This window comes from Limulus polyphemus, unplaced genomic scaffold (genome assembly GCF_000517525.1).
Source record: "Limulus polyphemus unplaced genomic scaffold, Limulus_polyphemus-2.1.2 Scaffold140, whole genome shotgun sequence".
NCBI classification, from domain to species: domain Eukaryota; kingdom Metazoa; phylum Arthropoda; class Merostomata; order Xiphosura; family Limulidae; genus Limulus; species Limulus polyphemus.
In genome coordinates this window covers 7616-24191 of record NW_013665750.1, presented here as the reverse complement: position 1 = coordinate 24191, position 16576 = coordinate 7616, and the positions used below count along the sequence as shown (strand labels likewise).

Here is a 16576-nt window from a genome sequence, read left to right as displayed (position 1 = left end):
GTAAACCACCCCGTGATGAACAAAATGAAAATATGGTCACAACTGACGAAATATCAGAATATGCAAGTAAGCATTTGCGACGTCCAACTTTGTCATCCACAAACCTGGAGAAAAATCCCACCTGAATGTGAGAAATGATCCATGGAAAAATGGGGTAGACTAAGAAATTGACTGAGGTGGGACAAATCTATTACAAGCCTTCAGTCTCCAGTTTTCTTGGGGACAACAAACAGCCTGGAATAAAAGACTGGAGAAAGATGTTGGACAGGCTTGATGGCCTGTTGAGACAGAGGGTCTTGTACCACCTCAGACAGATGCTAACTGGTAATAGGATCCCGAGGCATGGGGAAGGAAATGGGTACCTAAGACAAAGGAAAGGGTGAAAGAAATTGTAGGACAAGTCCCTCGGATAAAACCCAAATAACCCAGGGATCTGTGGCAAAAGGTCGCCAATGGGGAAAAAATCCATACAAGCAAACTCCAACTGGACCAGAACCCCCTGAGTAGTCATCAGTACTGTTGCCAACGTGCTCATCTATGTCAAATAAAACGATGAGGTGAGGAACCCCTGGAAGGAGGAAGAGGTAAAGGCTGAGAAGGGCTAGGATGGGAAACAGGAATAAGTCTTGTCTCAGCTCCACCTGCAACAAACGTGCAACCAAAGAGGAAAGGGTATTGTGTTGATGCAGAGACTCCATATGTTATTCCAAAGTCTCAGGTACATCACCAAAAACATACTACCAAAGAAAAGGGACCATTCGTAAATCCCTAAGATAAGGGGGTGGTTATCTAACCTGAGACAAGGCTGCATCTCGACCAAGGAGATCCGAAAAAACAGAGAAAACATGTGTGTAAAGCGAGAATCGAAGATGACAAATAAGCCAATGTGAAGGTAATTAGGAAGAAGCTTTCCCTCGAAAAACTCTCAGAATCACTGTGGATTACCTTGGAAAGAAAATGGATAGTAGATAAATTCCGTAGAAGGGAAGTAAGGGTATGAAAAAGGCAGGAAAAGTAGGCATGGATAATTGCACAGGAAAATCAGGGACTGCCTCCCACACAGGTAAAATTGACCCCCATTGCTGAGAGTCGAGAAATGGACAGTCAGCTTGATGGTAAGACAAAGTAAACTGATTAATAGCCCATGGACGGTGAGGCATGCTGGCACCCTCAACCAATTTTCAAGCAAATTTCTCAGCATGAACCCTAATATCTGGGAAGGGTGGGAAAACTAAATACAGAGAGCAAATGCTATCATGCAACGAAGAAAGATAAAATATCACAAACCTGAGAAATCATGTCTAAAAATACTGTATTAGGCCAAGCTGATTCTGCAGGTGGGGCATAGAAAGACACAGCAAAATCTGGTAGTGGAAAAAAGCTATCAAAGTCTTCATTGGTCCAAACAGGTTCAGCTTGTTCAGAAGGAAGTGGGCATGTTCAGGAGAAGGTAGTTAACCCAAATAACGATCAATCTCTCTGCAGATAATTGCTGATAAATCCAATAACGAATCTCCCCCACCAGCAGCCTGTGAATGAGTGCTTATAGGAGGTATGATACCCGAAGTGGTAACATGAACCTCAGAATTCATTTCAGAAATATGAATCAAACAAAAATATTTGATAGACAAATGCAAATGTGAGAGAAAGAAAAAAGACTGGGAAATTAAGTTAAAGTAAAAGGCATTTTCAATATAATGAAAAAAATTAATGAAGAAATCCCTCTTTGGAATTGAAACTATTAAACTTACGTGTGTGAAGCACACAAAAAAACAAAAGCAAAAAATGTCTGAATACAAGTGCTGCCAAATGAGAAGTGATAGTTTGGTAGAATTGAATAGAGTAAGTCACATGCATCAAGAGAGCATGGTGGAGGGTTGTCACATGATGATTTGCATAATAGATGCATTGGAATCAGTCATTTCCAACTGAGGGGAGTTAAAAGGCTTGTGGAATGTGTAAAACTTTTTTTTATATATAAAGGCCAGCACCGAATGGGGATAGGAGGTAATGTACCATATCGAAAACATAATTGCAATAGCAAATGACAAAACAACATGGCAGAAGACTCATTATGGAAGAAATTACTTCAACCAATGTTAGATAATTTACATTGTATTAAATATCTAGATGCAGGTGGGTCTCTTATGAACTGCAAAATATAGAGAAGGAAAACACTCAATATGCCTCCCTTCATCTCTATTTAATAATGTGAGGCCTGGTTGTTAGGGTGCTTGCCTCACAATTAGCAGGTCACAGGTTCAAATCCCATTATCAAACATGGTCGCCCTTTCAGTCATGGGAGGATTATAATGCGATGATCAATCCCACTTTTCATTTGTAAAAATGTAGCCCAAAAATCTGCAGTGGGTGGCTTTAACTAGCTGCCTTCCTTATAGTTTATCACTTACAAATTAGGATGGCTATTGCAGACAGTTCTCAAACAGCTTTGTGCAAAAATCAACAAACCAATAAACCAAACTTAATATTCTTTTAAACTCTTAATCTACAGAAAGAAAGAGAGATATCTATTTTTAATGCAAATATTTACATGCACAATATAATAAAAATAGCTCAACAGATATCTTCTGTTATATTTAATCTACAGAGAGAAAGAGAGAGATATATTTTTAATGCAAAGATTTACATGCATAGTATTACGAAGATAGCTCAACAGATATCTTCTGTTATATTTAATCTACAGAGAGAAAGAGAGAGATCTATTTTTAATGCAAAGATTTACATGCATAGTATTACGAAGATAGCTCAACAGATATCTTCTGTTATATATTTTGTGTGGTAATGATAACAACATGAAATAACAGCACTGTGATAAGTATCCAGAAAGTTTAATTTGTTATAATATTTATTATTCATCTTTGAAGATCTTACAAACAAAATTAATTAAAAATATATTTTTACACAATAACAATAATATAAGTTTTAATTGAATCTTTACCCTATACTTAAAATCAATATAAGGTAGGAATATTTACTTGTAATAAAAATGATAAATATTGTACTGAATCAAATTAACTTTAATATCCAAGTCTTAACATAAAGAATACACACATTTCCTAGTTATAGCCTATTTACACAATTATTTATATGTATATTAAAACTCGCATGAAACAAATTTATAAAAGTTAAGTAGCATAACATGATCCCCTCATTTCTAGACATTTCTACTTACAAAAACTACATGACACAAGAATGTCTACTTCTATATTCAAAATTGTTTTAATATAATATAATAAACCCTCTGTAAAAGAAACCACACAGGCTACAGATACAAATTAATGAAGGCATGAGACAATGAAAAGTAACCATATATTAATCTTTAACTACAAAAGGAAATGACACTGTAGTTTCTATACATGCTTGATTTACATTACCAGTGTAAAATGACACCCAATAATTTTTGAATCATCATGACTTTCTTTTTTCACATTTAAATGCATTACTTTTGTTTTTAACTGGAGCCTACAAAAAAAAAAGTATCTTTGACATTTCTTTAATTATTTCAAATCAATGACTTGAATGTATTTCTGTCTTCCCTGACTTACCTCTAACTACTAAGTTTGTGACTTTTTTCTGTTTGACTTCTGGGGTATTGTTATGCCAAGCCCAACATTCATAGACTCCACTATTGTTTATTGCAATAGGATCAAAGACCATGGTCAAAGTATGGGAATATTGTGAGCTTGCAAAAACTACTGAAATGCCTGAAAAGAGAAATCAATAAATGGAAGTTAAAAAAAGTAAATATAACTCTCTGGATCATTCCACATTCAGTAAGAAATATAGTTTTATTAAAACACCTACTTGTTATGAACTTTTTTTTTCAAACATATAGCTCATTTTGTTAATATAAGAGGATTTACTTCATTGGTAGAGTTCAATTTTCTTTTTTCCAAGATATTTAACATTTGTTGAGAATATAAATGGCTTATTGCCAAACAAGCTGACTCTGTCAAGTGAAAATCCCAGTGTGGAAAAGATAAATCTAAGCCTGAGAATTGTTGTTTATATATGAAATGCCCAAAGATAAACAATTAGTGAAAATACTTATAACTAAAGTCATTTTTATGTATATATATCCATTGAAGTGCATATTAACAAAACATATAATAATAATGAAGCACCACTGACATTAGAGTTGTGCAAGTACTAAGATATAAAAAATTATGACTGAATTAATCAGAAACCCTAATTCACTATTTCATGTAAATCAGATGTAACTTGTTAATTACTCTTTCCCTAATTAGATCTATTTATGATATTTTACACAAATATTTGATGTAAAAAAAGATATTATTGAAAAGTATTTCTCAAAAAAATATATAAACACTTCTATCTCATCAGCCAGGTTTTAGTCAAGTTCACAAGTTAGCAGAAATGATTTGGATTTCAGCAACATCAAATGTTAAATGACAAACAAATAAAATTAATGCAATTTACAATTCCAAAATGATTCATAATATATATCAATGTTATTTTGGGTAATAAAACTAAAACAAGGAAATCAGTGCTGTAATGGGGTGTTTCATACATAGTTGTAATTTAATCCCCCTATAATGTGTTTCATCTGACTTTTAGTAATTAAGATTGTCTCTGGTTTCAAGGGCAATTAAGTAAAAGATTACTGTAATTTACATTAAAAGACTGTTTTAATCTTAATTGTAGCAAAAAAATAAATAAAATAGTCTTATTTAAATCTGTTTTATTGATTCTTATCAATACTCCCATCCTCATTGTGAATGTTGGACCTACTTTTCTATTCATATTAAAGAACATATTAAGTTCATAGCATAAGCAAGATCCTATGTTTTAAACCAGAAGGATATATTAACATAACTTATGCCAACAAGGGATCATTTAGTCATTTCAAGGCTTTCCCTACTCACCTACCCTTCTTAAAAAATGTAAAAACTTAAAACCACCTTTCATTTTTACAAAGTTATTCATTATTTTTCTAAATCTTCGTTCTCGCCTCCACTAATGTCAATGGCAACTCATTCCATAAGCCACTCGTCCTTTTAGAAAAATAAAACTGTCTTAACTGGAGCCTAACCTGTCTTATCTTAATCTTGTTTCCTTTCATCCTATTGTTTTATGATGAGGATGGTAACATCCTAAGAAATCACAGTATTCAATATGTTGTCGGTAAAGATTTATTTCGAAGGTTGTTTTTGTTGTATTTTATGTATTTTGGTATAAAAGTAATCAAAGAAATTAGAAATTTTGTAAATAAAAGTACAATGAATTAAACTTAAACCAAAAACACCTTTTGAAAAACAGGGATATAGCAATCACAATAAAAATATATGCCACTCAAAGCATCCTTATAATAACTAACAATCTCAACAAATGTTCTTTAAAGAAAACTATGTATTGATGTGTTTTAGTACTGTACATTGTACATTTAATGACCAAGAGACAGTAAACCATCTTATATGCTTTTTTTCTTGAATAATATAAAAGTATCATACATTTTGGTACACCAAGTCATTTGAATACACTATGATATTACTTTAACTACAGTAAAATATTAGCTAATGTAAACAAGGGAATAATCTAGATCCAATAGTCACTTATCTACTTAACCATACTATTAAGTATTAAATGAAACTGTTTTGTGCAAAGTAATTTTTCAAAGATAAAACTGTGTGTATATATATAGGTGAACTAAGATTAATTTTTAAACCATAACTAAGATTAAAAGATCTTTATGTGAAGTATAATCCCAAAAAATATACATGTTTTACTCAAACCAGTTTTTCATATTTTCTTATTTAAAAGCTTAATATTTGCCATAAGTAACACAAGTGTATTAACCAGACTAAGAATATAAAGCTGGTAAAGCACTGTGATTTCCTTAAATATATTACAAACCTGTTTGATTATTCATCTTAACACCATCATTTGAGTCATGATTCATAGAGTACCATCTCCAACTCAAATTGGTATAACTTAAAATGTTAGCAAGACAAGTTAAGGTAACTTTATCTTGTTCAACAGGTTCAGGAGGGTCAGCTGTAATCTCAAATCCATTTTTGGCATCTAAACAATTAAACAAATGATAAACAGCAATTATTTTGAACAAAATAATTACTCTACTAAATGTTAGATTTTGCAAAAACAGTACAACAAGAACTTGTTTATGCAACGTTTTATTAGATAAAAAGTGTTTACTTATCTATGAAAGAAAATTTCTGCAGATAAAAATATTCAAAATTTCAATATTTCAACAAGCTTTAGAAAATGTTTATACATTATAACATAACAAAATATTTAGGGACAACAAGGGGCTTACTGGTCAATCTAGGCTGTCCCATCCACTAAACTAAAATTATTAAATGACCCTCAAAGCCAGCCTTACATTTACTACCTCCACCACACCTGAAGGCAACCCATTCCCAAGGCCAACTACCCTGTTAGAAAAATAAAACTGTCTGAGCTGAAGATGACTCTAAACTTGCCAAGATTTATATTTGTGTCCCCTCGTCCTACCATTCACACCACTAAATATGAAAAAAAGATGATGCATCAACACTATCACTTCTCTTAACAATCTTAAACACCTAAATCAAATCCTCTCTAACTCAAGATAAAACAATTTCAGAGATCTTAACCTCTCCTCATATAACAATCTTTCCATTCCAGGTATCATTCTTGTAGTCCTCCTCTGAACCCTTTCCAACAATTCAATGTCCTTCTTAGAGTAAGGACCCCAAACTGAACACAATACTCCAAATATGGCCTAACCAGTGACCTAAACAATAATATTACAAACTCTTTAGGCTTGTATTCAATATTTTTGTAGATATAACCTAAAATTCTATTTGCCCTACCACTAGCAACAGCACACTGCTTGGATGGCAAAAGCGACTGATAAACCACTACACCAAGATCCTTTTCTTCTATAATGCTGTTAAGGTTATTCCCATCCAAATTATACTTATAATTCAAATTATGATAACCCACATGCATATATTGTAATGGAAACCTATCTGCCATTTATTTGCCCAACCATTTAAATGATATTAAATCCTTTTGTAAAGCAGTAACATCTTTCTCACAACCAGCAACACCAAAGACCTTAATATCATCAGCAAATTTAAATAATTTATTGACCATTCCTTTATCTTTCTCATTGATGTAAACTGAGAAGAGCAAAGGTCCTAATATTGAGTCTTGAGGTACCCCACATGTGACATTCATTCAGTTTGACTAAACTCTATTTAAACAACCTTCTGCTTTCTTCCATCCTGACACTTTTCTATCCAGTTAGCTAACTTATCCCCCACACCTATAGAGATAAATTTTTTACAAGCCTTTTATGTGACACTTTGTTAAATGTTTTCTGAAAACTGAAATACTCCAAATCTACATCCTTATCCTCACCTACATAAGCCGTAACCTATAATGTCCAAATGTAGAAAATTAATTTACCAAACCTGATATACAGGATCTAGAATAAGACTTTTTAATAGTATGCTTTATTCTATGCCATTGAAAGTGAACATTTATTCTAATTCCAAAAATGCCACATGTTTATTCTTTTAACATTTTAATTATAAAAGTTAATAGCAGTAACAACCATGTGATAGTATACTTAAACCTTATTGATAATTGACACAATACAAAGGCACATATCCATACTTACCAGATACAAAAAATGAAGAAATTGCTTTACTTTCTCCAAGATAATTTCTTCCTATGCAGCTGTAGTAACCAGAAACATTAGCAGTTGCATCTAAGTGCAGCACAACTGTGTCTGTACCTTCATTCTGCAAGGTAGTTTGAACAGGGACATCAGTCCAGCCATCGACGCTATCAGAACTACAATTTCTCACATCACTGCAGGATTTCCAAAACCAACTGACTTGTGGAAGTGGATAACCTATGACCTTACATATTAGGTCATAATGATTCTGCAACATGTAGAAATCTTTCTGGTTCATAATAGTGACAATAGGCTTTGCTAAAGGAAAGATTAAGAGAATAATTATTAGGAATATCTGACTTCCAATTTTCAAAACTATGATAAAAAAATAGCTATAAAACTATGATAATAATTTTTAAATAAAGATAAAGTATACTTTCATGTTGATCTAATCCCACACCCAAATTTTTTTTCATCACAGATGAGTTGTACCCCAAACAACATTTTAATATATATAGATTTTTGTCTTGTTTTTTGTTATACAGGATCTTGTAAAATCAAATCCTCCAAAAATTAATTTAATCTTTTTGAATGCACAGATTGAATTTGAAAATAAGCTTGTACTTAACTTTAAAAAATTAAAGCAAATCATTAAACATTTTCAAATTTTCTTTCAATACTCATCTTTTACTTTGTTGGCTAGATTCTCATTTTAAACCTTTCTTAAGAGAAATAATACTTTCAGAAATACTGTCATTATAATATAATTTAAAATGAATTTTGATTAACATGATTTTAAGATTACTACACTGAAATATATTTTTGTAATATGAGCACAATCAAATATTTACAGCTCAGCTGTTTTTACATTTTTTGGTAAATAGCTATTTTATCAATGCATACAGTCCAAGTTTACTCTACGATAGCAGTGAGTAATAGTCTAAGATTTAATGAGTCATATGTTCAACTAAGTGTAATTTTTTATTGTTATTATGAAAAAATGTTAAATTCATTATCCTGTATGAAGCCAATGTTTTCAATGAAGGTCACATTATGTTATGCACTCAAAAGATGATACTTCTGTTTAATTTTATTACAGTAACTCAAATAAACAGTTACTTGAGCTTTAACAAAGGTTTGATAAGTGTTCCAAAATATTTTCATGTTTTTACAAAAGTTATGAAATTGATGCTGTAATTAAACATCAACATTTACTTTAAAATGAGATGAAGTTTTATAATTTAAAATATCAATACCATCTAAGAATAGTGATCCCTGAAATCTTTCATTGTATCAAGCATGACTATTTGATTCACCCTTTGCTTTTAGTTTTGAGCAAGTCACTCACTAAAACATCAAATTTATGCTTGATACCATAATTACCTGTTTACTAGAAAGTTTAAATAGAAAAAGTTAAACAAGAACCTTTAGTTTTACCATGGAGCTGGCATCTAATGTAAACGGTCATTTACATAACTTGTTTTATCATACAAAAATAACATGGATTGTCTTTAAATAAAAACATAATAAGATGAAAAGGTCTCATCAGTAAAAATGAATCCATTCTTATAGACAGGATGACCTTTCTACAGACCTACATTCATTCCAGCTATATAAGTGCAACATAAAAAGTCACTCTTCCAACTAATTGCGGATGATGAGAGAATTACAGGAATGGCCAAGAAAAAATATCAAATCTTTACAAAAACAGGAATACTTTTCAAAATATGTTGCTTACATGTCATAGTTCTAGATCATAACATTTTTACTTATTTATTTTTTTCACTTAGCATGCACAACTATTGTTATAAGGTGTTCTATCATTGTATGTGATCTTTTGGATTAGATGGTCTGCTCCACATAATGATAATGAATTAATATATTTCTTCAATAACATTTGCTATAATACAGACTATGTTCACTTGTAGGCCAAGTTAATAAACACTATTTAGACAAAAATTACAAGACTAGTGATACGTATACCTAACTTACTTATATACAGACCTCACTAATCAATTAATAACAAACATATGTACTAAATCTCACTTCTAACAATGAACTGAATCACTAATGAGTTAACTGAATACTTCACTGAGACTGGTATTTATATCATACTCTTATTTTTACATACTACATGCAACTTCTAGGATTTGAACTTTCATGAAATTCTTAGATATTGCATCATGCTCTCTCTGCTAAACAAACATCTAAATTAAAATATTAAAATATAACTTACAACACTTTGCTTATTACCACTGCATAAATAATTTATTTCTAATTTTTAACTTTAACCACATATCCATTTTTCATTCACTGAAATTGTAAAAACTTTAGGTGAATATTGATTTTTTTATGATTTCAAAAACTTAAACCAAAACATGTCAAAGATGTCATTCAGGCATATTTCAAAATATGTATTGAAAAATACCATGTGACCATGCACAGTACTGTGATGTAAACAAGATAATACTATGTTCTTTATTTCCCATATATTGACAAACTAACTAAAATCAAACAAACAATTACAGTGAACATTTAACACTATATTTATACATTTTCACGAGTAAGTTTTAATGTTTAATTTTTCTAAAATAAAAGTGTTCTTTTAAATTGGAAAACTAAGACAGTACACTGAAATTTTCATTTTACTCTGATGTGAGACAATCAATGCACAAGAAAAATTTCTATAATATTTTTCTTTTTTTACATTTAGCTGAAAATTCAGATAGAACAAAAAATAAAAAATGTTTTACCTTTGATCTGCAAAGTGATTGATATATTTGCTAACAAATTCTCAGATTTTCCAAACACAGTGTAGACACCACTATCTTCCCTTTTCAGATTATTAATTGTCAAAACAGTCTGAGTTTCATATGTAGAAATATTTTGCCGAGAATTAGGAGTAAGCAGATTATAATCCTTTTCCCAGTAAATTTCATACTGGTTTGGTGTAAGAGAAGAAGCTATTGTTACAACTAATTGTATATTTTTTCCAGCTTCTTGTTCCACAGGTAAATCTGTGATTACATCTGTTGTAAGGTTAATGAAAGGCTGCTGTTGTGCTTCTGAAAAAAACAGGAAATCCGATTTATACATCAGAGAAACGTTTCAATAGAATATGTTAATAGTATAAGATTATCCATGGTTGAGTTATTTCATAAGTAGCATTTGAATGTAGTTGAAAATTTGAAAATGTTTTAATGTTAATCTATGTTCACAAGGACATAAAAACTGAACTAAGAACAGAAATAGATTAATAATGTTTTATATACACTTCAGGCACAAGCCAGTGGCATACAGAAAATGTATAGAGTTGATTAAAATTATTTCTAGAAAGCAATCATAATAATTTATTGATGGCTATTTCACAATATTCTTAAAGCCACAAGATATATTCAAGAATTCTTTCTTAAGATAAAATAACATGCACACTTTTCATAACTGTACCTTTTAAGACGGCCTAATTAGGATATCCAGAACCTCCTTATATAAAAAAGTTTCTCAGTATATACTTACACTAAAATTGAAATATGTTTTTGAAATCAGAAAAAATAACAGACTAACCAAATGTACATAACAGAATAGCAACTTTATTGGAATATTAAATAGTAATGCCAAACTTTTGGCTAATTCATATTATATATTTATTTATTTCAAGCTTCCATGATAATATATGACCTTTTTTCCAGGTAGGGAACATTTTCAACTCTGATGAGCAGGAACAAGAAAATGAAACATCAAAAATTAGTGCAATCTTTTAAAGATTAATTAGTGTATACTACCACCTTTTGTGTTCACTCATGACAACAACTAATTGTTACATGTAATGATATACATTGTTACCATTGTACTTGTTGCTTAGATATTACACAGTCCTTTGCTTGAAAAATGAGCTCATAAGCTTGTAGTAAATAAATGTATAATGTTTTGTTAGCCTAGAAGAATAATTTCAAAACTTGTACTAAATGATAGATTAGTACAAAATTCAAACACAGCATTTGTACCTGTGTTTGAACAGGATGAGCAATGTAATATAAAATTTTTCAAATGAATACTGAAATACATTTGAAGACATGCTGTTTTTACAATTATGTATTATTCTCTACATATTAAATTCTATAATTTTCCAAAAATTAATATCTAATGTGAATTATTATGCAATAAAGTATTCCTTTTCAATTTAGTTTTTTATTGTCTTAACAGTTTTAGATAATAAACCTGAATGAGAAATTTTTACAATACATACAATTGTTTTATTTTTACCATAGTTTTTAACTTACCATAGACTTTGATTGTAACTTGATGATAATTAGTAGCTCCTAAATGATCAGTAACAGAGCATTTATAAGTACCCTCATCACTTTGCTGAACAGAAGTAATAATCAATTTAGATGTGATAGCTTTGTGACTGTTAGATGGCAATTCCTTTACCGTATATGTAGGTTTTGTTTCTGTTATCCTAGAATCCTGTCAAGGTATAAGTTTTATTAACTGAGATATAAATATTCAAACATTTTAAAAATTCTCTTTAGATGGTTGTAATTATAAAAACTTAAAGTGCATGATCTATATAATATTCATAACAAAATATAATGCAGAAAAGCATTTTCTAACATGCACTAAAGCATGTCATCAATTCTAACTCACATCAAAGTATTAAAGTAAACACACTAATAGTCATAGAAAGTCATAATATAAAATATTATTTAAAATAATAAGTAAAAATAAACACAGTAGAATTTTCTATTCTAATTTTATGTTGCTAGGTGTGAGTTATAACTTTGTTGAATTTTGTACACTATTATTTCTGTTATAATTAAAATGTTTATGGTTTATACCACATATTATAGAAAAGAGAAAGAATTAAGAAACTTACCAACGTTAGTAATATCAATTTTTATGTGTCTCTTTTATTTAGATAAAAAAAAAAATTGCTGAGAAGGAGCTAAGTTAATATTCTTTATAGCTTATAACATGGCTTCATAACTGAAAAAAAAAAACTACAAAGCATTACTCCACATCATGTTTTTAACAAGATTTCAATTACTGTTTGGTAGTCATTTACCAAAGAGGCAAAACTAAAAAGTTTTGTTCTTATGTTTTTTTTTAAATTCTTATGGTTTATGTCAGCAACTTGTCATAAATATGTCATTAGTTTTTGTCTAAATTTCCATTTCCTCTATTAAAAAACTGAATCTAATGACTTCCATCATTTAAATAATTTATTACTTTTGTCTTTAATGTTCCAATACAATTTTATTAGATTTATTGTTCAGAATAACCCAAAATGTTAGACATGGAAAATGCAAAATTAAATAAAACAAACAGAATAAGTTACCTATTCTGAAAAACTATTGATACTAACATTTTTACCCTTATTAGGGTAGTCCCACTCCATTGATATCAAGGTATCTAAGGCCACTCGGACTTTACAGATTAAACTTAATGTTCCATTGATAACTGGTTGTTTGGTCAATGAGTTATCAATCTCTGGTTGTGGCTTAGAGTTTGGTTGCCCTGAAGATAAAAATAACATTGTCAATGTTTAAGGTATAATATCACAAGGCATATTTTCCATACCAGATCATTTTCTCTTATTAAAAAATGTACTCACAACTTCAAATTTAACTACTTCAATCAAAAGAAAATAACAGCTATATGTAACTTATGAGCCAATTATGTGTCATTGACACCTTTTAAGAAGGTAAAAAACACCAAGAAATAGAGTATAACCTTAAATATGTAATTATTTGCTTAATAATATATAAATAAAAGTGGAAAATATAATTAAACTATGAAACTTTGAAAAAATTTTGTTTACTTGTTTTTCAGTGCATATCTGAACCTGAATAAATTTCATTAAAGGACATTGTTTACAATGATATTTAAATGATTTAGAAATAAGTGAAAATGTTCAGATGGACAAGCATGTATGACAAGTACTTGGTAAAAGTTTGAATTTTCATATTTACTTCTTTCTATTTAACAATTTTCTGCTAAAACATTTTATTTTGTTAAAATACATTTCTGCATATTTAATAATATAAATCTCTAACACTCCAAATTACTTCCAATTTTAACATATAAAGAAACAGAGATAAATAATTATTCTCCATAAAAAAATATAAAAAATAACCAAAAGCAAGTACTTAAAAGAATGGTCTTTTTTTTCTCAATAGAACTAAACAAAGATTTAATGGTGAAAGGTTTGATGAAATTACTATAATTTTCAAAACCCAAAATATTTGTCAAGATGGTGATATAAACTAACCCATCAAATAACAAGGAGTTTTCTGAGTAATACATGGACAACACTAGTGTATGGTCAAGAAAATAAAGTAGAATAATCAAGTGTGGAGGAACACAGTATACATTGTTGAAGGAATAGAACTCCACAAAGAAATAAAATGAAAAACAAATAAAAATGCTAAAAAAATATTACATGAGATTAAACAGTTAAAGATTATTTGATACTCACTAAATGTTTTTAAGAAACCTATATAAACATTATAATAAACAAAAAAAGAGTGCATCGTGATATTACATGTTTAAAATATCCCACAAATTAAAGTTTCTACATAAACCAATATTTCATGATTGAATGTTTATATATGTAAATATATATGATGACAAAATCAAATATTTATTAACCCAGTAATAAATATATATATTGTACTAAAGAAAATTTAGTACTTACGAAGGTAAAAAGAAAAAAATTTAGTTCTTTGCTGAGATTACCCATTTGACCAAAACAGATAAATTTTCCACTATAGTAAATGGTTGGACGATTTATAATAAATCCTTGAGTTGGATCAAAAATCACATCATCTCCAGTAGAAACTATGTTGTTATTTTTCATAAGAGTAACATTTGCTTGTGAATTGGTAGGTAGACAGGGAAGCTTTAAAGGTGTAGGTGGCCTGACAGGCAAAAATAGCTGAGACTGATTGTGGAGCACAAAGATATGGTCGTTATCTGTAGAAAATAATACTGAAATTAATAATACAATTTTGCAACTAAATAAATACATATATATTTATAAAAATATATATGATATAATTTCAAATTTATTACCTCCTCATCTCAAATTTAAACCCAAGATCTCTGTACACCAGGTGAGTCATCTACCACCTGAGCTAAAAGGTTAATCCTCCTTAGCACCTTCTAGTAAGGCACTTTTTAGGAACTGAAACTACCACCCATATATATGCATAAATATATATTTATATACTCAAATAAATGTTATCAATGATGGCAACACTTACAGCAAAGATTGGAAAGATAATCCTGGTTTATTTATTCCAACTTTTAGTTAGATATTACTATATGTATCAGATTCACTAGTCATCTTTTCTTTTAAAGAGAAGGTAAAACAAAAGATTAACCTAATATATATTGCACTTGTCTCTATGCATTGATGAAGAAGAAACTAAATATTTGTAAGTTATTGTGAAAAAAGCTTTATGTTGTTTATTTCTAAAATTAACCTTTTAATTGTTGCTGGCTTTGTTTTAATGTGCATATTTGTATTAATATTTGGCCAAAAGAAGATTTGATGTCAAGTGATAACTTTAATATTTGGAATTTCCTGAGTCAGATATAGAGAGCAAGTTAAGCTAGAGGTAGCAAGTGACTTCTGTTAGTTAGTTAATTAATAATCAATGCATGATTTAGTCAGTTTTTCTACCGCTGAACACAGTTAGTTTGCTGCTGTAAATTTTGAGTTTGTGTTGTTGATGAAGTAAAAAAGGTAAAGACTAGCAAGTGTGTGTAATGTAATTTGTGAAGTTATGCTTATCATTAGTCACATAAAACTACAAATCTTAACAAATAAAATACTTGTTACAAAAAATGATGAAGTTTAAATAATGAGGTTCTTGGGCCAAATAATATTTCCCCAAGGGTTTTGAAGGAGTTTAAGGGCTTGATCTGTGAATAAAGTTCTTTGATAGCGAGCAGGTGCCAGAAGATTGGAAGATGACTAATGTTAGTTCTCTTTTCAAGGGAGGTCATGACAAAAGATTTTGAAAGTCATAAAATATGTTTTGTAATAGTTATTTAATAAATTTAAACTTTCTTGGATAGTTAACATGATTTTGTTAGCAGAAAATCTTGCGTTACTGATCTTTTGAGATTCTTTAGAAGTTGCTGTTTATATGAATTTGGGTAAGACTGTGAATCTGATGTATCTGGATTTTCAGAAAGCATTTTACAAGGTGCCACATAAAAGGCCTATTACAAAAATGATATCTATGGTGTAAGAGATAAGTTGGCTCATTGGATAGAAAAGTGACTAGATAGAAGAAGCAGAGTTATCATAAATGGATTTCAGTCAAACTGGATCAATGTTATAAGTGTGGTGTCTCAGAATCAGTGTTAGGGTCTTTACTATTTTTTTTTAAATTTACATCAGTAACAGAAATGAAGGAACATTCAATAAATTACTTAAACTTGCTGATGATACTAAGGCCTTAAATGTTGCTGGCTATGAGGAAAAGGCTGCTTTAGAAAAGGATTTGGATTAATTGGTGATTTGGTAAATAAATTGCAGATGGCTTTTAAATGCAAGATAATGCAATGGTTATCATGATTTAAATTAAAAGTATAATTTTGATGGAAATATCCTTAACAGTGTGATGGGAGAAAAGGATCTTGGTGTTCTTGTTGATCAATCTCTTAAGTCATCCAAGCAGTGTGCTGTTGATAGTGGTAAAACAAACAGGATTTTAGGTTGTAGCTACAGAAATATTGGATACTTTCAGAGCACTGTGTTCAGTCTTGGGCTCATTACTTTAGGAAGGACACTGAATTGTTTATAGGGGTTTGGAAAAGGACTACTAGGATGATACCTGGGGTAAGAATGATATCATAAAGGGACAGGATAAGATCACTAAAACTGCTCTCTCT

The 16576-nt window shown here is 30.0% G+C and overlaps 1 protein-coding gene across 1 annotated transcript in view; it reads right to left on the bottom strand.

Annotated features, from left to right (window-relative positions):
- The window catches only part of LOC106474621 (vascular endothelial growth factor receptor kdr-like), a 48782-nt gene that overhangs the window by 25592 nt on the left and 6614 nt on the right, over nt 1–16576 (bottom strand). Inside the window, exons 3-9 of the mRNA XM_013935314.2 lie at nt 14367–14644; nt 13035–13186; nt 11950–12136; nt 10423–10734; nt 7670–7987; nt 5896–6063; nt 3567–3725 (exon numbers count right to left, since the gene is read on the bottom strand). Of these exons, the coding sequence (XP_013790768.1) occupies nt 3567–3725; nt 5896–6063; nt 7670–7987; nt 10423–10734; nt 11950–12136; nt 13035–13067 (1177 nt within the window). The 5' untranslated portion in view covers nt 13068–13186; nt 14367–14644. The remainder of the gene's footprint in view (nt 1–3566; nt 3726–5895; nt 6064–7669; nt 7988–10422; nt 10735–11949; nt 12137–13034; nt 13187–14366; nt 14645–16576) is intronic.